This window comes from Carya illinoinensis, chromosome 7, assembly GCF_018687715.1.
Source record: "Carya illinoinensis cultivar Pawnee chromosome 7, C.illinoinensisPawnee_v1, whole genome shotgun sequence".
NCBI lineage: Eukaryota > Viridiplantae > Streptophyta > Magnoliopsida > Fagales > Juglandaceae > Carya > Carya illinoinensis.
The window spans coordinates 41810489-41833276 of record NC_056758.1 but is presented as its reverse complement, the minus strand read 5'-3'; the positions used below and the strand labels follow the sequence as shown (position 1 = coordinate 41833276).

Genomic DNA, 22788 nt, shown 5'->3' with positions numbered 1-22788 from the left:
ACATTTCATTCCATCCCTTAATCCAACCTGACTTGAGAGTTTTACAACTTGGCAGGTGGAATCGAGCGGGTTTTTAAAAAAAAAAAACAATTATAAATTAAAAACTGTATATGCCTAATTCATCACGGGGAACCGAAGCGATAATCCCACAAGAATTTGCCGATCAGAACGGCAACGAAAAACGGTGAGAGGACACTGTACTTAAGAGTGAGAAAGCTGACCAAAAGTGGGGATCACGTGGTGTTATTTTTTTTCTTTAATCAACAAACTGTTGACCAGTCTTTTTTTTCTTTGTTTTCTTTTTTTTTACATAAAAACTGAATTTTGCCGGTATCTCTGATTTTCAACCGTCCGATTACCCCCAAAGTAATCAACGGTCGAAATGGAAAGAGATAGTTGACCATGACAGTGTTAATTCTCGACAACCCAACGTGTTACAATTTGTTTCCGCCACGTGGCATGAAATCTTTGATCGGACTTAGCCAAACCATCTCAATTTATATATTTATTATATTTTTTAAAACTATCACATAAAATATAATAAATTTTTTAAATTTTAAAATAAAATTATATTAAAAAAATTATATTCTAACAATATTTTATTTTATTTTTAATATAATTAAATGTGACCATATTTTCAACCAATTGAAATATAATATGTGTTGATGATTTGACTTTAGATTTTTCTTGTTATAAGTTTATTATGGTAGTATCTAATTTAATATGACATCTATTATAATTACATAAATACTATATATATTAGATAAAAACATTATTTCCATTAAATCAGTTATATTGTATCTAATTGTGTTCACGTTGTATACATATTATCTTTAGGAAAATGATAGAGATCCCGCTCGGGGATCCCGTTCATTTGTCCCGCTTAAGCTCTTTTTTTTTTTTGAAATTTTTTTTACAGAAAAATTAAGAAAATGTTGTTTAATTATATTGTGAATTTTATTCATTTTTTCAAAATATTTAAAAGTGTTAAAAAAATGATTTGAGAAAAATATTTAAAAAGTGTTTTTATTTTTTATTTTTTTCATATCATTTTTTTAACACTTTTTAATATTTAAAAAAAATGAATAAAATTCACAATATAATTAAATATAATTTTCTTAATTTTTGTGTAAAAACAAAATTCAAAAAAAAAAAAAAAAAGCTTCAACGGGACAAGTTAACGGGATTCCTAGCATTGTTGTCCTTATCTTTATCATTTTTTTTCAATATTTGGCTATTTAAATCAATCGGATACTTGTGATTTTTTTTCTTCAAAGTCCGTTCATATCCATTCCAAAACATTAATATTGTTGAATTGGTGTCTTTTGGTAACTTGCTATGATGTTAAAGATATGAAAAGGGATTGTTGCTCTTCCATCTAGGTGTGTGTGTGTTCATTACTACCACATCTAACCCAATTGGATATCCTTAGATCAAGATGCTATCATTAGGGTCACACTCCACCAAAATAAACTATAATTGAGAGGGAATAAAGAATATCATAATAGGCATGTCAAAACACTAGTTTGGTTTTGTGGGATGTGAGTGCACATCAAAGACATACTCGTGATGTAAAAGAATTCCATAATCGGGAAAATAAATTATATTCAACTTCCTTTAATTAACGAGTTATGCTTTATACATTTATTTTTATATACTTATTACACGTTTTAATTTATCAAAACAATTATTTTACATAAAAAAAAAATGACGCAACCAATCTTATTAATAAATTGAATAAAGAGTATACAAAAAAGATTACACATAAAATTTTAATTAACTAAATAGTTATTCAGTTTGCACGTTAAATTACCAATTAAGTCAGTTTTAACGATCAATCATCATATTTTAGCAATTTATATTATCGTTTGAGATCAAATCAATGATTCTTAAAGGACGGTACAGATTATATTAGTAGTATATTGATAGACGCTTGGATTTGATTCCTTGCTTGGAATATTTTTCACAAGTATAATTGAAAGAGAAGGAAGTTTCAATAATTCTATGCTTTCTTTGTTCGATGAAGTCAACTGATGCTACAACATTTTTTTTTTAGGTTCCCTCGAGAACGAGACCACCACATTATTATAAAGCAAAATTGATTTTGACCTAACCCATACAAGGATTGTATAAAAGAGATCATCATCTAGAAATCTCCCAAATTACAACCCTCTCCTCCCATTTGCATCTAATTTATAATAAATATATTCTTCCTTTTAAAATTAAGTTCTAGAAAGAATTATAAAAAAATATTTTACATTTGTTATTACTCAATTTTTTTAAACACCGGTCAAACATATTTTTTTAAAATAAAAAACAGAGTTCATTCATACAATAAATTGAATTAAGATATTTTTATGGAGTTAACAAAAAAAAATATATTAAAAAAGATAAATTAAAATATTATTATTGTTATTTTATGAAAAGCAATTGTTCTTTACCAAAACCGAAAAATAAAATAAATAAATAACTTACACGAGCACGAAGCACAATGCCACAAAGTTTTTCAAGAGCACTTCATGCCTTTTTCTCATAATCAACCATGATTAACTTCTTAATAATGGAACCCATATCGGTTGACTTCACTCATAATAATGGAACATTTTAATGGAAAACAACATTATTGTAGACTCTGTGCAAATCTTTTTAAATACTGCTAAGCAACATTCCAGCCAATTTGATTCCTCGTTACAGATAATTTGTCCCATAAAACTATCATCCGAGTGTCTTGAACGGATCTTAATTTATCACAAGACATTATTAATATTACATTTTTCTGGTCGGAAAATTATTATACTTTATATCACGTAAAATTATCCACACGAATCCATACATTTTGATCACATAATCAAGTCGTGAATAACTTAAAAATGTAAATTTTATAACTAAAAAAGTTATAATATTTTCATGTAAATTTTAAATTTATCAAAATTTTTTATTTAAAAATTATGTAAGACTTACATATTTTATAACTATATAAAATTTATCTAATAAAAATCATTAAGTATGAACTTTGTAGGATTATTCTCGAAAACCCAAGCTATATTATTATTTTTTAAATAGAGCATGCGATTCACAGAGCAGAATCCCAAGTATATCTTATAATTAATGAATATAATATTATATGGTTATCTATTATTAAATATACAATATGGTAGACTTTGACCCATAGGATTCCCGATTGAGTGACATTCACGTGCTACGCAATAGGAATTTTGCTTTGGACTTTTCAGGCAAGTAGCCATTAAAAAGATGCCCCACATTTCTTTAATCGATTGAGCTACTGTTACGGCCGGGGAATACAGCTTTTCTCGGTGGTTAGAGGAATAAATAATAAGAATAAATAATATATATATTCGATATCGAAGTCAATATTTGTGGGCGTCCTATTTGATTGGAAATTAAGAAAATTAAGAAGAAAGAAGAGTCTCGACAACTGACTACTTGGACCGTTTAAACTTTGAATTAAAGAGAAAAGCCGTGCATACGGGTTGTGTGCATTTTCTTATGTTATATTATAAAGAGTAATGTTATATACAGTTATTTTTACGTATTTTTTGTGCACTCTACTGATATGATTGGCTGGATTAATTTTTTTTTAATACACAACCAATCATATCACTGGAGTGCACGAAAGAGTCTACAAAAATGACTGTACATAGAATTTTCCTATTATAAATTAAAGAATCAATCAATCAATCTGCCTAACTTACATGAAAATGTTTTTTTTTTTTTAAATCTATGTATTTTAGACAAAAATAATAAAAATTAATGTGTTGTATGGATAGTGAGTTAAAATGAAATAAAATTTGAATAATATATTATTAGAATATTATTATTATTTAAAAAATTTAAAATTTTGAATTATTTATTATATTTTATGTAATAATTTGTGAAAATTATAATAATAAAATGATATGATAAAAGATAAGATGAAATATTTATTGTATTCAAATAGAGCCTAAATAGTAGGTCATTGTTTTTTAGTCATAACGTAACAATCCAAGGAAGGTATAAGGTCGATAGGAGTTTATACTTTAAAATTGAGTTTTTGAAAGATATAACTGTTGAGGGGATTATTGTATGAAATTCATTTCTTACAATGTATTGATTGATTCACAAATGTAATTGATCATAGTATGTAATAAATACATTTATTATAAAAAATAATATATTTCTCTATATTAAAGTAATGCAACATCTCATTCACCAAGTTTTATATTCACAAAGATTCAATACAAAGTAATGATATACCTATAACTTATTTAGTGGTGAAAATTGATGGGATTGATGCCAAACCAATGCCGCACTGACATTCGAGAATGATGCTTAGAACTGGCTGAAACCGGTGGACTTGGATAGAGAAAATTGATAGTTTTCGATCTCGACGTACATCGATGTAGTATTCAATTTGCTGTCGGGCTCTCAATGATGGAGAAGTGCATCAATGGAGAATGATGCTCAGAATTGGCTGAAAACTGATGGACTTGGAGAGAGAAAACTAATAATTTTAGTCTCGATGTGCATCAATGTGGTATTCGATTTGCTGTCGGTGTCTCAATGATGGAGGAGTGTTGTCTACAACTCTATCATGAGTGTATGAAGAACACTTGTAGAGGAGACAGAAATCATAAACTGAGAAAGAAGAAGACGAGGAAGAAGAAAGGGGGGCAGGAGCTCATTTAATCCCATTTTGGAACTGTCGTTCCATTATTATTATTACTATTATTATTTCTTATTTTTAGGCTCTTAAACGATGTTGTTTCACTCATAATTTTTGTATATGTATGAAATTTAAAAAAGGTTATATATGACATCGGTTGGTTTAGTGATTTTTCATTGGGTCAAATCAGGACTAAACTAGTTGATATCGATTTTGCATAATTATTTTTGCCGGCCGACTTGTTCTCTACTAGTTCCGTGCTTCGGCGGCTAGTCTGATTTGGCCGATTCTCTCAATTAGTGTACAACCCTAAACTTTTTGATAACTCATTTTCAAAGAATCAATAAAATTATGTCACTCAATTAAAAATAAATTTTAATATTACAAAATTACTATTTTTCCTATAGAATTGTAAAAATATGTGATAATATGCTAGTTTATTAAGGGCCGGTAAAGTCGAAGACCCATTTTCTCTGAGCCGTGATTAGAGGCCCGTTAAATATAAGCACCGGGCCAAATAGGCCCAAACAGACTGTGAGGGCTGGAGCCCATATGGGTCTCCTCTGTCGCTTACTTGCTACGGAAGTATGGATAAGAATCATAAGATGCAACACTTACGGGATCGGACGGTGGCGTGAAACCGTTTGCTTTGGGCCTATTTCGACATTTTACCTAACGAGCCCACAGAGAAAACGAAGGTCGCGTAAGATCTAAAGAGAAATAAGCTTAAAAAGACTATCACACGTTCGGGCTTGTTTTATTTTTAAAACGGAAGCAATTGGCACCAAACGGGAACCCCACCCTAATCAAGACGACAACTTCGAATAGATCTAGCAGAAAGGAATCGAGGTGCGCTTTCATTTCGTTTAGTGAACCATACTGCTTTCGTATAATTTATTTTCCCTTTTCTTGGTTTTGTTTTGAATTTTCGTTAGGCGACGTCTGTGATCAGGGTCCGATAATTTGAGTTTTAGATGGTAGAAAGTTGGAATCAGGTCTTTCTATGTTCTGTTTGGTCGCTGAGAAAATGCAAGAAACTGGGATTTTGAATCTTAGGTATTTGTGAAGCTTCGGATTTACTTACTCTAGGCGAGTGTCTCATTTTCTGAAAAGGACAGGAAAGCTGGAATTTTATTGAATTTTCTTGTATTCTATGTGCGAACAAATTCTCAATTACGTAAATATTATCTATTCATTCAGTTTTGATTATTTATTTATTTATTTTAAATTTTTTTCTGGTCATGGTATAGAGGCAGTTTCTCTAATGGTGATTGAGCCTTGTCGGTGGGTGTGATTTGTGTGGAGTCTCAGCGGCAACCAAGAACAGAGCCGATCGGATGGACAAGAACAAGAGCCGTACTGATCTGCTCGCTGCCGGACGGAAAAAGGTCCTTATCTATCATTATCATAGTTTAGAATTTCCAGATTTGAAACTGCCGTTAATTGGTACTTCCCGTTTGGTTGCGGAGTAACTGTGGAACTTAAAAGAAATAGGTTCTAATCCGCATGTTTTGTGATGTTGATTACCTGTTGAAATAATACTTAAAACTTTGGGTTCAAATTCAATAACTGTGTGTGGACGACTGAGCTGGTTGCTTTTTTTGCGGGACTAGAGCAGAAGAAGATTGAGTTTTCACTTCCTGGTTTCTATCCTTTTCTTTTGGTATACCAGCAAGGGGATAGAGAAGGTTCTCTTGATTATATGATGTTTGGTGCTAGACATTGGTTCTTGAATCGTTGTTTGGCCGTTTATGCTCATTCCCTAGGAGTGCGAATTTATGTTTGTTTCCTTTTTTATCATCAGCTTCAACAATTTCGTCAGAAAAAGGAAGTTAAAAGCAGTGTTAGCCATGGAAAATCCTCAAAAAAGTATGGTAAAGCTGAGCAAGCTGATGCCGATGCATCTTCCACTAATCTTATTCCAACAGTGCCGCCTGAGGTTACCGAAAAGGAAACTCCTCGTGCCGATTCACATACGGAGATCTCTGATTCACCAGTATTGCACTCAATGGGGGCTGGCGAGCCTGATATGTCCTCAACTCAGCTGAGGGAAGATCAGGTAACAGATATAGGTTGTGCTCTCCTTCTCTTGATACTTCTTGTAGTGTAAATTTTGTCTCATCTGAGAAATACGTTTGGCTGGTTAGTAACAATGATGCATGAATTTGATGTATAATCATATTCACTCATTTGTTGCTGGGTAGGGGCAATGCAGGAAGCTGATGGTTTGGACTCAACGCAATCTGATCGAAGCAGAGAAATAGAGCTTGAAGGAGACCAGCAGCTTCCTTTCTCTGAACTTGGTGAAAGCGCAGAAGCTCTTTCAACGATAGTTTCACTAAAGACTAACATGGATGAGGTATCCCTTGAACCAGAGCAAACTGGTGAGTCAGGAGATGTATCTGCATATGATGGTGCTACCTTGTCGGATGGGTTTTCAGCTTCTGTTTTGAATTTATATGAGGTAGATGGGATCTCATCTGCCAATCTTGCCATGAAAAATCAGAAGAGTGAACAGATAGTGCCTGGATCATATTACGAAGAAAACTCGGTCATGCCTTTTCCGTCTGGGGATGATGGAAGAAGCAAAGAAGAAAAGAGTTGTGCCATTTTGGACAATAGAACAGCTGCAGAGGGGTACAATCAGCAATATATGTCTGATCAATCTTTTGTACCTGAAGGTAAAAGTGAAACAGAGCTTAAAGTAGACGAGCAGATTCCTCTTTCTGAGCCTGCTGTAAATGCTGAAGCTCTTCCAAGGATAGATTCAGTAAATAATATTGTGGAGGAGGCATCCCATCAACCAGAACAAACTAGTGAATCAGGAGAAGTGTCTGCATCTGATGTTGCGACCTTGTCAGATAGGTTTTCAGCTTCTGTTTTGGCTTTAAATATGGCAGATGGGATCTCAACTGGTAATCCTGCCATGCAAAATCAGCAAAGAGAACAAATATCGTCAGGTTCATCTTGTGAAGAAAACTTGGTCATGCTTTTCCAGTCTGATGGCCTTGGAAAAGGCAGGGAAGAAAATACTCATTATGTTTCAGAGAATAGGACAGGCACAGATGGTTACAATCGACAATATATGTCTGAAGAATCTTTTATAGCTGGGGCTAAAAGCCCTGAAAGACCTCTTGAAGCTAAATGTTCCGCTGAAGTACAGACTGTGTCTCCTGTTGCAGATGTGAGTTCAATCAGTCTCATGCAGCTCACGGAAGTGATAAGGGGGCTCAATGAAGAAGAGTTTAGGTTTTTGCTCGATTCAAGAGAATCAGTTTCTAATGCAGGGTTGGGGACTGGTGGTGGGGCTTTTGCAAAACATGGCTTTACAGAATTATTGCAGAGACTCAATGAAGAGTTAATTCTCACACATTTTACAAAAGATATCTTTCACTTGCAACTTGCTGAACACTCAGAGCTAGAGATGGAGTTAGAGCACCAGCACCATCAGCTGGTTGATGAAATATCTGTGCTTAATGATTCACTCAAGGAAGCTCATGAGAGGAATCAATTCCTTGCTGAAGAGCATGTTCAGTGCAGATCTGAACTCCAGACTGTTACTAGCAGGAGGGAGGAGCTCGAAGATCAATTTCATACAGCGAAGGCAGAAGTTGAGGAATTTTCTTCTAGAGCACGCGAGTTGCAGAGTAGATTGGAAAGGTCAGAAAGGGATTTGTTTAGCCTGTCAACAGAGTTGGATGGCTTCAAGATTTTGATAGCAGATTTACAGATGGAAAACAAGAAATTAGATGGGACCATTGCTTCTATGACTGAAGAGAGACAGAAACTTGTGGAGGAGAGGGTGCTTTTACTCGATGAGAATGAGAATCTGTCAAAAGAATTAGCTGATGGCAAGAGTTTGGTGGCAGCTTTACAGGTTGAAAATTCCAACTTGAGTGGGAGTCTGTCTTCAGTGACTGAGGAGAGAACGAAGCTTGAAGAGGAAAAGGGGCATCTTTTCCATGCTAATGAGAAACTCTCTCTAGAATTGGCTGACTGTAAAGGTTTGGTGGCAGCTTTGCAGGTAGAAAACACTAGCTTAAATGGGAGTCTTGCTTTGGTAACAGAGCAAAGAAGCAGGCTTGAAGAGGACCAGGAGCATCTTAATTTTGAGAGCGAGAGGCTTACTTCCAAACTTTTTGTTCTTCAAGACCAATTTTCTACTGAACACGCTGAGCGGATGAAGGTTGAAAGCAGCCTGAAGGAAATGACAATGCGCCTTGAACAACTCACTGAGGAAAACATTCTACTTCAGAACAGTCTGGAGGTATTCAAAGCTAAAGTAAGAGAGATAGATGGCCAGCAAAGCCCAATACTTTGCCAAGCTGGGAATGAAGTCAGTCAGGAAGTACGAAGTAGGGGCCATGAAAGTGTGACAGATTATGAAGATTCTCACCAGACTACAGGGAAGCAAGATGGTGAAGTCTATTCTCCTGTGTTGGAGAAGCCCTCATCTGATGGCCTTGCAGTAGAACCACCAATCCCGCTGCCTGAACAAGAAGTCTTTGACGACTCTTATGTGTTTGTTGCCTTGAAGGGACACTTGGAGGGGGCGGAGAAAATATTGCAAAAACTTGAAAAAGCAATAGAAGGGGCACATTTTCATTCCACTTCTTTTAGCCGGAAAGTTGCTGCACCAGGGATATCAAAACTGATTCAAGCCTTTGAGTCAAAGGTGCATGTTGATGAACAAGAGGAAGAGGAAAGGGATCCTACTGAAAATCAATCACCAGCAGATCCATTCATGGTAGCAAAAGAGCTAGCTGGAAATTTGAGAGCATTGATAAAGCAGCTGGAAATGGATGCTGAGAATGCCAGTGTACTCTTCACAGGGGAGCGAGATGGTAGGAAAATAGCTGATGCCACATTCATGGAACTCACAGCTGAACACGAAGCTCTGAAGGAACATAGTAACAATTTGGAAGCAGCCAACATTGAGCTTGAGGTTCTATTTGAAGCTTTAAAGCAACATGTTTGTGAGGTTGAAGTGAAGGATGGTGAACTTGAAGTTCTCTTTGAATCCTTAAAGTTGCAAGGCATCAATCTCAAAGCAGAAAACCGTGAGCTTGGTGAAAAGCTTTGTGGGTATCAATCAAGAATTAGTGACTTGCAGAGTTGTTTGGATGGTTTACAGCATGGTTCAAATGAGATGGCTTCTTCCATCAGCAATCAGTTGGAGAATATGCAGAAAGAAATGGCTGAGAGGGTGTTGTTACTTGAAGATTGGAATTCTACAGTGGCTGAAATCCTTGAAGTTGTTGGGAAGCTTGATGAATCAGTTGGGGAAGTTTTAACCTCGACCATCTCAATTGGCACTCAGGATGCTGTGAATGTCAGTAGCCGGGTTGCTGCTTCTGTTAGTTCTGCTACCAAAGCGATTGAGGCTCTGCAGGGGAAACTCCAAGCTGCTCAGACCGACCATGAGGAAATCTGTACCTTACACAAACATGTGAATGAGAAATTTGATGATTTGCATGGAAAGAATGAATTGGCTATTAGTATATTGCATAAGATGCATGGTAGACTGAGGCAACTTGTGATCAGTTCCTGTGGATCTGTGGATGAAAGTGAGAAAAACATACAAATTGAGAAACTGCTTGATCCTTTAGATTATAGTGAATATGAGATGCTGTTGGAACAACTGGATGATTTTTTAGAGGAGAAGCTGCAGCTCAGAACTGTTAACAATAAACTCACAGCAGAGTTAATCCGTAGAGAAAGAGAGTTTGAGGAAATGAGCAGAAGATGCCTTGATGCATATACTGTCCATAAGTTAGTAGATGATGTGGAGAGTGTGCTAAAACTGGGTGAAGATGAGATTAACTTGGATAAAACTCATGCTTCTCATTTGGAGTCAGTGGTGTCTCTTCTTGTTCAGAAATTTAAGGAGCTTGATGCGCAGGTTGGCTTGTCTAGAGAAGAGTTTGGGTCCAAGATGAATGAATTGACTGAATTGCAGGATAAGATACATCAGTTAGAATCCTTGTGCTTTGAGCACGAAAATGAGATCTTCATTCTTAAGGACAGTTTACACCTCGCGGAGGAAACCCTCATTGCTGCACACTCTGAATTACAGGAGAAAAGAAGTGAACTTGAACAGACAGAGCAGCGAGTATCTTCTGTTAGAGAGAAACTTGGCATCGCTGTTGCCAAGGGCAAAGGCTTGATTGTGCAACGTGATGGTCTCAAACAGTCCCTGGCTGATACTTCTAGTCAACTGGAGAGAAGCTTGCATGAGCTACAGTTGAAAGACTCTAGGATTCAAGAAGTTGAAACAAAACTTAAGACCTACTCAGAGGCTGGTGAGCGTGTGGAAGCTCTAGAATCTGAGCTGTCATACATTCGCAACTCAGCCACTGCATTACGAGAATCGTTCCTTCATAAAGATTCTGTCCTGCAGAGAATAGAAGAGATTTTAGAAGATTTAGATCTGTCAGAGCATTTTCATTCTAGAGATATAATTGAAAAGATTGATTGGTTGGCGAGGTCAACTACTGGAAACTCAGTGCCTCTAACTGATTGGGACCAGAAAAGTTCTGCTGGAGGAGGTTCATATTCTGATGCAGCTTTTGCTGCTTTGGATGCTTGGAAAGATGATGTGCAGCCAAGCTCAAATTCAGAGGATGATATGAGAAGAAAATTTGAGGAGCTTCAAAATAGGTTATATGGGTTGGCTGAACAAAATGAAATGCTTGAACAATCTTTAATGGAAAGGAACAATTTAGTGCAGAGATTGGAAGAACTTTTGGACAGGATTGATATGCCTTCGCAGTTCCGCTCTGTTGAACCAGAGGATAGGATTGAGTGGTTAGGAAAAGCACTATCTGAGGCTCAACATGATAGAAACTCTCTCATGCAGAAGATTGATAATTTTGAAAACTATTGTGGATCACTAAGTGCTGATTTGGAAGAGTCACAAAGGAGAGTGTCTGAACTCGAGGCAGACCTCCAAGCAGTTAGTCAAGAGAGAGAGGACCTCTCAGAAAGATTGGAGATTCTGACTCATGAACATGAAAAACTTTCAGCGAGGATGGTTGAATTCAAACTTGAGAAAGAAAAGCTGCAGAGTGAAGTTACTGGTTTGAGTGAGAAATTAGTTGAGAGGCTCGGGAATGAGGATAAGATTGTCATCATTGAAGGCAAAATCAAAAGATTGCAGGATTTGGCTAGCGATGCATTGCAAGAGTCTGGAACCATGGATCTGGTTTCTGGAAGTGATAGTATTCATTGCCTGGAAGAGTTGCTGAGGAAGCTTATAGAGAATTATGCAATTCTTTCTTCAAAGAATCCTGTGATTGGGGATGCGGCTGACAGACACGATGCTGAAAATGTTGATGCTATTGCTGAAGTGAGAAGTATAGATACACTTGATTCCAGGGAACAGGATATGGCTCTTCTGAAAACAGAACTAGAGGAGGCTATGCGTGAGTTGATGCAGGTGAGGGAGGAGAGAGATAGATATCTGGAGAAGCAGCAATCTTTGTATTGTGAAGTAGAAGCTCTCAGTATAAAAAGGGAGGAGTTGGAAAAGATACTCAGTCAGGAGGAGCAGAAGTCGGCTTCTGTGAGAGAGAAATTTAATGTTGCAGTTAGAAAAGGGAAGTCACTGTTGCAGCAGAGGGATGGTCTGAAGCAGATCGTTGATGAGAAGAATGCCGAGGTGGAAAATTTGAAATCGGAGATTACCTACAGGGAAAATGCTCTTGCAGAGTATGAGCAGAAGTTCAAAAAGTTGTCTGCTTACCCAGAAAGAGTAGAAGCCCTAGAATCTGAGTGTTTGTTGTTGAGAAATCGTCTCACAGAAACTGAACATTACTTGCAGGAGAAAGGACGCATATTGAGCATGGCTTTGAATGCTTTAAATAACATTGGTGTTGATGGTGAATTCAACAGTGGTGATCCAATTGAGAGGTTGGAACAACTTGGGAAACTATTCTACGATTTACGCACTGCTGTGGCTTCTTCAGAGCAGGAGATGAGGAAATCTAAAAAAGCAGCAGAGCTACTCCTTGCAGAGTTGAATGAGGTGCAAGAGAGAAATGATGTTCTCCAAGAGGAGCTGGCAACAGCTGCCAATGAAGTTGTTGAGCTTAGTAAGGAAAGGGATTTGGCAGAGGCTGCCAAACTTGAAGCTAATTCACGGCTTGAAAGTTTATCTACTGTTCGTTCTGAGGAAAGAAAGAACCAATTATCTGAATTTAAGGGAATAAAATCTGGTCTGAATCAACTCAGGAAGGGATTTTATGATGTTAATAACTTACTAGCTGATGTTTTCTCCAAGGACTTGGAATTTTTGCACAATCTGGAGGCTGGCATTGATTCATGTCTGAAAACAAAAAACGTTGAGCAAGTCATTGTGCCTTTTTTCTGTGGGTCTGATGGCTTTATAACTGGCGATTCAGAGAGCAAGGTATTGTTCATGCTTATCTATTTGTTTGTGTATTTTTGCACACATTTATCTATCAATGACCATGTTGCTTCAATATTAGGAATCTTATCTTTGTTTTATCTCCCACAGATTCTAATGTAAAACCTCTGTAAATGCATCCAAGAACCAATTTTGTTCGATATTGGTTCTTGAAAGTTCTTCCTCTTCTTTTTTTTTTTTTTTTTTTAAAAAAAAAATTCAATTTGTTGAGATTTTTGTCAACTTATTTACATTGGTGGCACAAGTGCTGTTAAGTCACCGGTAGACTTGTCCCCTCGTTGGCCATTTGCAAAAAAACACGTGTAATTGAGTTCTGAAGTAAGCTTCATGTTTTCATGCCCAAATATTTTGAAGGGGTGTCTAACAGTCGTTTGATATTGTGAGATAAAGCTTGGGGTAAAAAAGAAGTTATTTATTTTCCGCCATAAAATAGTTATTTACCAAGCCCTACAATTTTGTTGATTCATTTCTTGCAAAAGCTGGAACCTCCTTGTTTTTTATTGAGAGTAAGAACTCCTGAGCCACTTATATTTCAAAATTTGAGGCCTTGTATAGGCCGCTATGTAAAAGGGTTTTGAAACATACAGGTAAAAATGGTTGAAAATCGTACTGTATACAGTCTAATATTCTGTACAGAAAAAGAAACCACCCTTGTCTCAAAGACAGTACTTTACTGTTTCTTTTTTGTAAAAGACAATCAAAGTACTCCTAGCAAGTCTTGATATGTTTAGATTACTTATGTGCGATTGATTTCTTCATGCTCCCCTTAAATTAAGAAAGCAAACCTCTAGGGCTTGTCTTAATAGCAATACACATTTAACTTGCAGGCTCCGTACTAGGTCAATGTACACGGATCTACATTTTGTTTGTCTTTGCTTCAAGTCCTTTGTGATAATTTATATTGCCTTGCTGTTTTTCTGTAGATCTTTCTTTACAGCTGAATAAAATAGTTAACAGATCCAAAATGATTTGGGAATGTTTGGTTTAACAAAATTATTCAACTTTTCATTCAATCATTATTCAAAAATAAAAATTAATACGACTTTTACAAACTTCAAAACACAAAAGTACTATTAAAATATTATTCAAACAACTTTTCTTATTTAAAAAAATAAAAAAATGAAAAATTCTCTCTCTTTTCTCAAAACCCAATCTCAAAAAAATTCTCAAAACTATTCATAACCAAGCATACCCTTGTAATTTGACAATAAGATTTTTGCAAATCAAAGATTATACATTATTCTCCTTAAGTAGCTTGTTACCTGCTGTATTTGATGGGTTGTTTTATCAATCCTTCATTAGTTTCCTTCCTCACTGAGTTATATTGTTCAGGAAATGGATTCTTGGTCAGACTCCAAAACTCATGGGCAACTTGATGAAGATGTATTTGGAATTTATAATTTTGTTATGCATCATCTGCATGAATTTGTGACTGAAATTGGCGATCTTGAAGAAAAATTACGCAAACACTCTGTCTCATTACATAAACAAAACAGCAGTCTATCTAACTTAGTGGCAGCTGTTCATGGGGAGATGACTTCCCAAAAAGAGTCGGTTGAATCTATGAAGAGAGACATTATTCGTATAGAGTCTGTCAAAAGTGAAAAAGACATGGAACTTAATATTTTGCAGAGAAACATTGCCGTGCTTTATGAAGCATGTGCTAGTTCAGTGATGGAAGTCGAAAACCATAGACTTGGCCTGGTTGGTAATAATATGACTGCTGGAGAAGTGGGTTTGAACTTAAAATCAACAGCATTTGCTGATGGTGGACAGGCTCATTTTTACTCTGAGGAATCTATCAGGAATATGGCAGACAGACTTGTGTTGGCTGTGAGGAATTTTGCTAGCTTGAAAACTGAAACTATTGTAGGTAATGGGAAGGAAATGAAGATTACAATAGCAAATTTACAGAAAGAGCTTCATGAGAAGGACATTCAGAATGAAAGGATTTGCTCGGAGCTGGTTAGTCAAATAAAGGAAGCTGAAGCTGCCACAAGAAGTTACTCACTAGATCTTCAATCTTCCCAAACATGGGTGCATGATTTGGAGGAACAGGTTGAAGCGATAGAGAGGGAAAGGAATTTACTAAAGCAGAGAGTAAAGGAGCTGCAGGATGCGCAAGTCGCCTCAACAGAGTTAGAGGATAGGATTAGATCATATACTGATGTACTTACTGCCAAAGACCAAGGTCAGTTACATTTTTCTTGAATCTATCCCTTAATTTATGTACGGTCTATAATGATTAATTTAGTTGTTGGTACTTAACCACGTGTTGATCACAGAAATTGAGGCACTGATGCAAGCACTCGATGAAGAGGAGGCACAGATGGAAACCCTGAAAAACAAGATTGAGGAATTGGAAAAGGTTGTGCAACAAAAGAATCTAGATGTCAAGAACCTTGAAGGTTCTCGTGGAAAGGCTCTGAAAAAGCTCTCCATCACTGTGACTAAGTTCGATGAGCTTCATCAATTTTCCGAGAGTCTCCTTGCTGAGGTTGAAAAGCTTCAAGCACAATTGCAAGATCGGGATGCAGAGATCTCTTTCTTAAGGCAAGAGGTTACTAGATGCACTAATGACGTTCTTGTTGCATCACAAATGAGTAGCAAGAGGACTTCAGATGAGATCCATGAGTTCTTGGCATGGTTTGACTCAATGATTGCTAGGTTTGGGGTGCATGATGTGCATCTTGATGATAAGAATGACCATGACATTCATGAACACAAGGAAATACTACAGAAGAAGATTACATCTATCGTATCAGAATGGGAAGATCTATGGGTGGTCGCTCAAAGTAAGGATGCATTGTTAGAAGTTGAAAGGAGCAAGGTAGAAGAGTTAACACGTAAAGAAGAATTTCTTGAGAAGTCTTTACGTGAGAAGGATTCAAGATTAAATTTGCTTGAGGGTGTTAGAGATTCTGAAAGGGCAACTAGCATGACCTCTGAAATTTTGGAAGTTGAACCTGTGGTGAGATTTTGTAGATGTTTATTTTCTATTGCCTTGATATAGCATTCATTTTTTCTTTGAAAACAAGTTTTCGATGCTCGCTAGAACATTACTCTCTTTATCGCAGTATATGCATTAAGTTTTGCTGATGTTAACGTTAACATACTGTTGCATATGTTTGTGCTTGTCATGTTCCAGATCAGTTGCAGTTTGAACCCCCCCCCCCCCCCCCCCCTCCTCTCTCTCTCCTCTTCTCTTCTCCTCCCTTCCAAAAAAAAAAACTTAAAGAGAGGAATTCCATTTATGTATTCTTTTACTGAAAGAACTTAATAACTTGAAATTAAACAAACACGTATCTTAGTTTCTTTAGTTCAGATATTGATTATGTATTGCAATATATTGTGGCTGGTACTCACTGGCCTGTTATTGACGAGTAGAGAAGTACCTGCTTTGTGCTACTTTCTTTAAATATGTTGGATGTGATACTTGCTTTGTGCTTCCTGGCCAACTGTACGGACTGCAAGCCTATACTTTTTTACATTCTTTTGTATTATTTGTACGTACAATAACTATTTGGTTATATTTACATAATGTTACAATTGGTTCATTAGGTAGTAGCATAGCCATATCTTCATTGCGTTGAGTTTTATTTTGATAGTTGTACACATTTCTATCTTCTATAATAATTCATCTTTACTAGTTATATGGAGCAATTTTGATGGTTGAATTACCAATTGTCGTGTACTTCCACACAGGTGAACAAAAGGACAGTAGCTGGGACTTCCATTGCATCTCAAGTCCGCAGTTTGCGCAAAGGCAACAATGACCAAGTTGCTATTGCTATAGACATGGATCCTGGTAGTAGTGGTAGGTTAGAAGATGAGGATGATGACAAAGGTAAACCTAGAACAATGCAACTATTGGCCTTCTCTTCTTCTATTTGGACAAGCTTATAATCCGATGAATTCATTTCTTAATTTTTTTGTCCTCTTTGTTGTTTTCTTTCTCAACTGTAGTTCATGGTTTCAAGTCACTTGTTACGTCAAGAATTGTGCCAAGATTTACGCGACCTGTGACTGACATGATTGATGGCCTTTGGTAGGCACACCCCATGTTATTATTTTGCTTTGGAACTCTTCTACATTATTAAAGCTAAAACCATTTTGTACACAATCTGCCAGGGTTTCCTGTGATCGGGCTCTGATGAGACAACCTGCTCTACGGCTGGGTATTATAATCTATTGGGCCATATTGCATGCACTTCTTGCCACACTTGTGGTTTGAGAAGACAAAACGGGTCAGTGAACCTTTCTTCTTAAAAGCATCTGGTGGCTGTGTTGCAAGTCTGCTTGATTGACTGGATGCGTGGCTTTTGTTTTTCTCCTATTAGTGCTGTCATGCAGTATTTGTTCTTATCACAAAACATATCATGCATTATTTGTCCATTGCCAATTTGTTGGACTGATATGGTGATAGGAAGTTCTGTTTCAATGTGAAATGACTCGATATTGGTCTAAATTAAAACTTTGTTGCAATTTCGTGATTTGCAGGGTGGTATTTTTAGTCGGAAGGCAAGAGGGCCCGGCCATGATCTTGTTATTTCTAGTATCAAATTTTTAGTATAATCATTGATTTTTTATTCTTCCTAGATATGATCCGATTGATTTTTATCCAGCTCAGCCATGCAACTGTGATTTCCTGTTTTTATTCTTGTTAATCTCAGACTGCGTGGTGGCACCCAATAAGACAAAAATGGACTGGGAGTTTGTTTATTCAAAACCCAACCAAAGGTTGTAATTCGCAACTGTTGTATTTACGGCTTGACTCTGTAATCCAAAAGAATATCTCTAGTTATCCACACCATTAACAAGGCACGCACTGTACGGTATTGCAGCTTGTAAAAATCGGGCTGGTATTCTCGTGTTCGAGCAAGTTTTGTTAAAGAGATTGTGACCATCGACACATGCCTTTTTAATACTGACCATCTCTGTGCTTGACCCGGATCAGGAGTTGTTACCTTTTTTTTTTTTTTTAATTGGAAAATCTCCGGAAAAATTCATTAACGATCCTCTCTCAAGGTGGAGAAAAATCTTGATTACATCACATTTCTGTAAACACTTCTACAAAACGATTAGAGAAACGAAAATAATTGTAAATAGAAGCATCGATGTCGAAAATTGGGTAAACCCAACTTGTCAAGAACCATTTTGCAAAGCAAATGTGTTTAGGGAGCCCCGAATAGAAGAGGAAAAAAACGATATCATGACCTTCAGCATCGTAATTAACTTGCCAGTCTATAAGCAGGACAGGTAGCCTTCTTAATTGCATGCATAAAATAATTGAGAAGGCAGTAGGGGAATCAAGGATTAACCACAGGCATGTGATGCATGTCGTGCCAAAGGGAGTGCATGCAGTGAATGCGGCTGTGCATATTGCCCTTGAGATTGTTAATTGTATGAGAAGTGTTGTATCCACAAAAAGATTGTAGCCATTCACCGTCTTTCCTTGATCATTCGTATCTTCCCACCGTCAACTAGGTCATCGAAGCATACAAATTAGTCTCTTGCAGGCAGTATATTTCTCAAGAGAAGGCATCCTGCTTGGATTGAAACTATAACTAGGATATATTTTGGCAATGTGTAAAAGAGTGCAAAAATTTTATGTGTAGTCACTTTTACGTATTCTACTAATGTGATTAGTTGTGTATTAAAAAAAATTAATATAACTAATCATATCAGTAGAGTGTATAAAGAGTGTGTAAAAATAACTATACGTAGCATTATTCTAAATAGTGGGCATAAGGAAAAGCCCACCCAATATAATTTCAGAATCATCTAAGTTCTTAAAGTTTTTAATCTAGTTTGGTTTATGTGTTTTAGCTTGTATGCTTATTACCAAAAAAAGAAAAAAAAGAAGAAGCGCAGCAAGCGCTTTAGCCCTAAAAACTATAGCCAAACATGAAATGCAGGACCACTCTGTCATGTTCTGTTGTGAGGTCAGGCTGTAAACTTGTACTTCAAAAAGCGTGAGCGTTGTGCTTCTGTGTTTACTCTTTTGCCTTTTAGCATGTGTTTCCTTCTGCTTTTGCATGAGAGAGAGAGAGAGAGATTTCTGGTACAAAGATATATAATAACTACCGCAGAATATATAAGATAAGAGGTCTATGGCCATAAGTGATTAGAGAAAACGGGTGTGTTTATTAATTGAAAAATTTTATACACCATACTACCAATTCCACTACATATGATGAGGCATATTTATCACTATTAAATAATTATTTATTGTAATATTTTTTTATCCAATAATAATAAGTGAACCACATCTAATTGATTGGAGATTGGAGATTAGATTTTAAACTTAAAAAATTCTTGACATTCCCTATAGGATTCTCCTCAAACCTTCCCATCCTAAAGTACTTTAGCTCCACTCCTTTTGCCTCCCCACCAAGCACAAGGTCAGCCAGTATCCTCCCCACCACCGGGCCCATCTTGAACCCATGCCCCGAAAACCCTCCTCCGATCACAACATCCTTCCCGAACTCCCCGCCCAAGAAATCGATCACAAAATCCTCGTCCGGGGTCATCGAATACATGCACGATTGCGTTGCCACAGGCCCTGCCGCCGAATCAACCTGCCCTGCCAGCTTCTCCTCAATCCATTGTTTCAAGGACCCCAACGCGATTCCCGGGCCCCATGGCCTCTTGTCCTGATCGCATGGATACCCACCATGCACCGCCACCTTGAGCAACCCCGGAAACTCCAGCGACGGCGTCCCGTATATATACGGCTCTCCATAGTACGCAAACGTCGGGAAATCCCCTCCGATCCTATACTTAGCCTCATGCCCCTCCTTAATTCTCCAATAAAACACGGTAGTCTCCAAGGGTTGTATAGGCAGCTCAACCCCGCTAACCCTTTTGACTAACTTTCTCGTCCAAGCCCCAACTGTCACCACGCATTTTTTTCCCCAAAACTTTTCACCATTGCTTGTGTAAACCCATATTCCCCCTTTGACACCGTCTTTTCTGATATCTTTCACTTCCATGCAGTCCCTAAGAACAGCACCCTTTTGAAGCGCTAGTGTTTGGAACATGGATACTGCCTTCGTGGGCTTTATAACGCCGCCATACTCGTTAGACACTCCAACGCAATTCTCCGGGATATTGAACATGCCGGAAAACTTTTCGGCCAGTAGTCGGGGGTCGAGAACTTCGTGTGGGACGGAGTGTTTGATGCAAGTGTTTATGATGCCATGGAGGGACTTGTCGTCGGACGCGCCCATGTCGAGATGTCGGGCCTTGAAGTAGACCTTGTAACCGATTTCGGACTCGGCCTCCTCCCATAGTTTGTATGACTCCATGACCATAGCGTAGTAGTAGTCCTCCGGGTAGGTTGCGCGTATGGTGCGGGACTCGCCGTGAGACGACCCGCAGTGGTGCAAGAAATCGAATTGCTCGATTAGGAGAGTTTTGTGACCCCTTTTGGCGACTTGGTAGGCTGTGGAGCTGCCCATGATGCCTGCGCCGACTATAATCACGTCGAAGTCTTGGCCTGAAACTGCCATCTCCTCTCTCTCTCTCTCTCTCAAATGGACAAGGACAAAATATTGTTGAATGTCGAGTTACTTCTTGTGAGCATATTTATTGACTTAGTCAAATTCTTCTTTAAATTTAGTAAATATCAATATTTTTTTATGTTTATCTATTTATTTAAATTCAATCCTTACATTAGCAATGCATTTTCTATATAATAATAAAATATTATTAAATTAATATTTTTTAAAAAAAAATATTTTTATCACATTTTATAATTATACCAATTTAATATTATTAATAATTATATTATAATTAAATTAATATTTACAAAATATATTTTTAAAGGTCATTTAATCATTTGAAATAAAAGTGTAGAATATTTTAATATTTTAATTGTGAAATAAAAGTGTAAGAATAAGAAAATAATATTTTAATTTTTGATAAATGAAAATGATCTTCTATATTTAATCAACCACTATAGTAAAAATCTAAATTATTTTAAATATGCCCAATTCACTATAGAGTGTTTTTGACATAAATTATATAAATTTTGACCAACCATTTTATTTGACTAAGCCAATGAGAATACTCTTAATTGGCTTGGCCGAGTTGGATGCTGAGTGGGACATGATTTTTAACACTCAAATTATCTCCTTAAAAGCACCAAGTTTCCCCATCGCCATTGCCTGATTCTTATTTGGTTTGGTTGGTCATTTGCTCCTTCCCTTCCTGAAAAAGAAAATATCAAAATCTTATTAAAATGGAAAGGAAATTTGGAATCGTTACGGAAATGAAATCGTTACCAATTTGGAAATTTCTAATAATTAATTAGAAATGAAATTAATTTTGAGTTTTGTAACTTTGGCTTTGTGTTTTCTTTCTTCCAAATTATTTTTCGTATTCTAAAATCGTTACGGAAATGCATGAGATCATGATCATAAGTTTTTTTACTTAGGAAATTTAGGTTTTAGTCTTAATATTGTCGGGTCCTTTTCAGCCTAGCTAGCCAGCTAGCAAGTCCATTAATTGCATCCGACTCATCCATCGTCCCAATCCAATTTGTCGACACGTGATATGAGAAGTTTAAGGTTTCGTTTATTTTCATAATCCATCTGATCAATTCGTTTTATTTTAGCTAATAGTTATAATTTTTAATATAAAATAAAATAAATAATTCAATTTTTTTAAATTATAAAATAAAAATAATATTAAAAAAATATATTCTAATAATATTTTATTTAACTTTCAATTTTAATCTCAATTTATCTGTGAATTCAAACAAAACAGTATCACATAAATGTTATTTCTTCTAATGGATTAAACAAAAGAGGAAAATATTATTATCTTTAGTATTATCTGATGATCTTTTGTGAAACAAGGAGGAACTATTAATATTGGATTATGACCGAGAAGATCATATTGATCACAATGTTAATTAAAAAGATATTACTGATTATAAACCCAAATCGATTCCAATTGATTCAGTTCTATAATTTTCTTGTGAGGAAAAGTTGAAAAAAGAGGATTCTTTTGTATTAAAGTGGAGAATTATATATACTTCAAAGAGTACTGTTTGATCAGGATATATATACATAATGTGATGAAAAAAATTATATTATTACGTATGTTTTTATAATTAATTATAAAAGATAAAATTCAAAGGATTTATCACAAACAAACCGATTCAACAAGTTGCAATGGATATTTCACGGCTAGTTTAAATAAATATAATTTTTGGAAACTCAAGTCAATATCAAGCCGAGCATGCTTACTTTGCTCCTACGGCCGAAAAATAGCCAAAAATCGGCGGACATAGAAAGAGGTTTCGAGTCAACAACGCGTTTCATGCTCTTACAAAAAGCCCTTTGTCCTGATCATCATCTTCATCACCAACATTGAAGATGGAAATTTTCAACGTACTGTCCCCTTCGAGAAGAAACTAAAAAACCCAAATTAAGGAAAATTCTCCCTAACCTTCCATATTCATTATCTATTAACTGTGTCATTGAAAATACGAAAAAAATATTCATGAAAGCCACTGATTCGATGTTGATTCTTCTTCACATGGAACACGTCGTTGAATAAAAGGGTTGAGTTTTTATTTGCATTCATATAAATTAATCGGTGAGATTCGAGTTGTTATGAAATTAATGGGTGAGTGTCATTTCCCTTATACCTATTACCAACCAAGTTTTGACCAACTTTCTTCTAT

The 22788-nt window shown here is 36.2% G+C and overlaps 2 protein-coding genes across 7 annotated transcripts; one reads left to right on the top strand and one right to left on the bottom strand.

Moving 5' to 3' along the window:
• The first annotated feature begins 5380 nt into the window (after positions 1-5380).
• LOC122315897 (GRIP and coiled-coil domain-containing protein 2) lies at positions 5381-17929 on the top strand. 6 transcript variants are annotated; one of them, XM_043132191.1, is made up of 10 exons: positions 5381-5512; positions 5914-6051; positions 6468-6735; positions 6868-13073; positions 14424-15282; positions 15377-16062; positions 16797-16938; positions 17058-17139; positions 17223-17338; positions 17592-17929. In XM_043132191.1, exons 2-9 carry the CDS (start codon positions 6001-6003, stop codon positions 17323-17325), a joined length of 8397 nt encoding a protein of 2798 aa, XP_042988125.1. In that variant the 5' UTR covers positions 5381-5512; positions 5914-6000; the 3' UTR covers positions 17326-17338; positions 17592-17929. The 6 variants fall into 6 exon arrangements, with proteins under 6 accessions (XP_042988125.1, XP_042988126.1, XP_042988127.1 ...); XM_043132192.1 differs by having other exon boundaries at positions 5417-5512; positions 5920-6051; XM_043132193.1 differs by lacking the exon at positions 5381-5512 and adding an exon at positions 5568-5719 and having other exon boundaries at positions 6468-6722; positions 6879-13073.
• Positions 17930-19218: 1289 nt separating this feature from the next.
• LOC122315898 (probable sarcosine oxidase) lies at positions 19219-20670 on the bottom strand. Its single transcript, XM_043132196.1, has one exon. It carries the CDS (start codon positions 20603-20605, stop codon positions 19364-19366), a length of 1242 nt encoding a protein of 413 aa, XP_042988130.1. The 5' UTR covers positions 20606-20670; the 3' UTR covers positions 19219-19363.
• Between the last annotated feature and the right edge of the window lie 2118 nt (positions 20671-22788).

Excerpts from the sequence above, each read along its gene's own strand:
- LOC122315897 (XM_043132191.1), top strand. The coding sequence starts at position 6,001 with ATGGACAAGAACAAGAGCCGTACTGATCTGCTCGCTGCCGGACGGAAA. Across the intron at positions 15,283-15,376 it reads ACTTACTGCCAAAGACCAAG|AAATTGAGGCACTGATGCAA; the intron begins GTCAGTTACATT and ends TGTTGATCACAG. Across the intron at positions 17,140-17,222 it reads GACATGATTGATGGCCTTTG|GGTTTCCTGTGATCGGGCTC; the intron begins GTAGGCACACCC and ends ACAATCTGCCAG.
- LOC122315898 (XM_043132196.1), bottom strand. The coding sequence starts at position 20,605 with ATGGCAGTTTCAGGCCAAGACTTCGACGTGATTATAGTCGGCGCAGGC.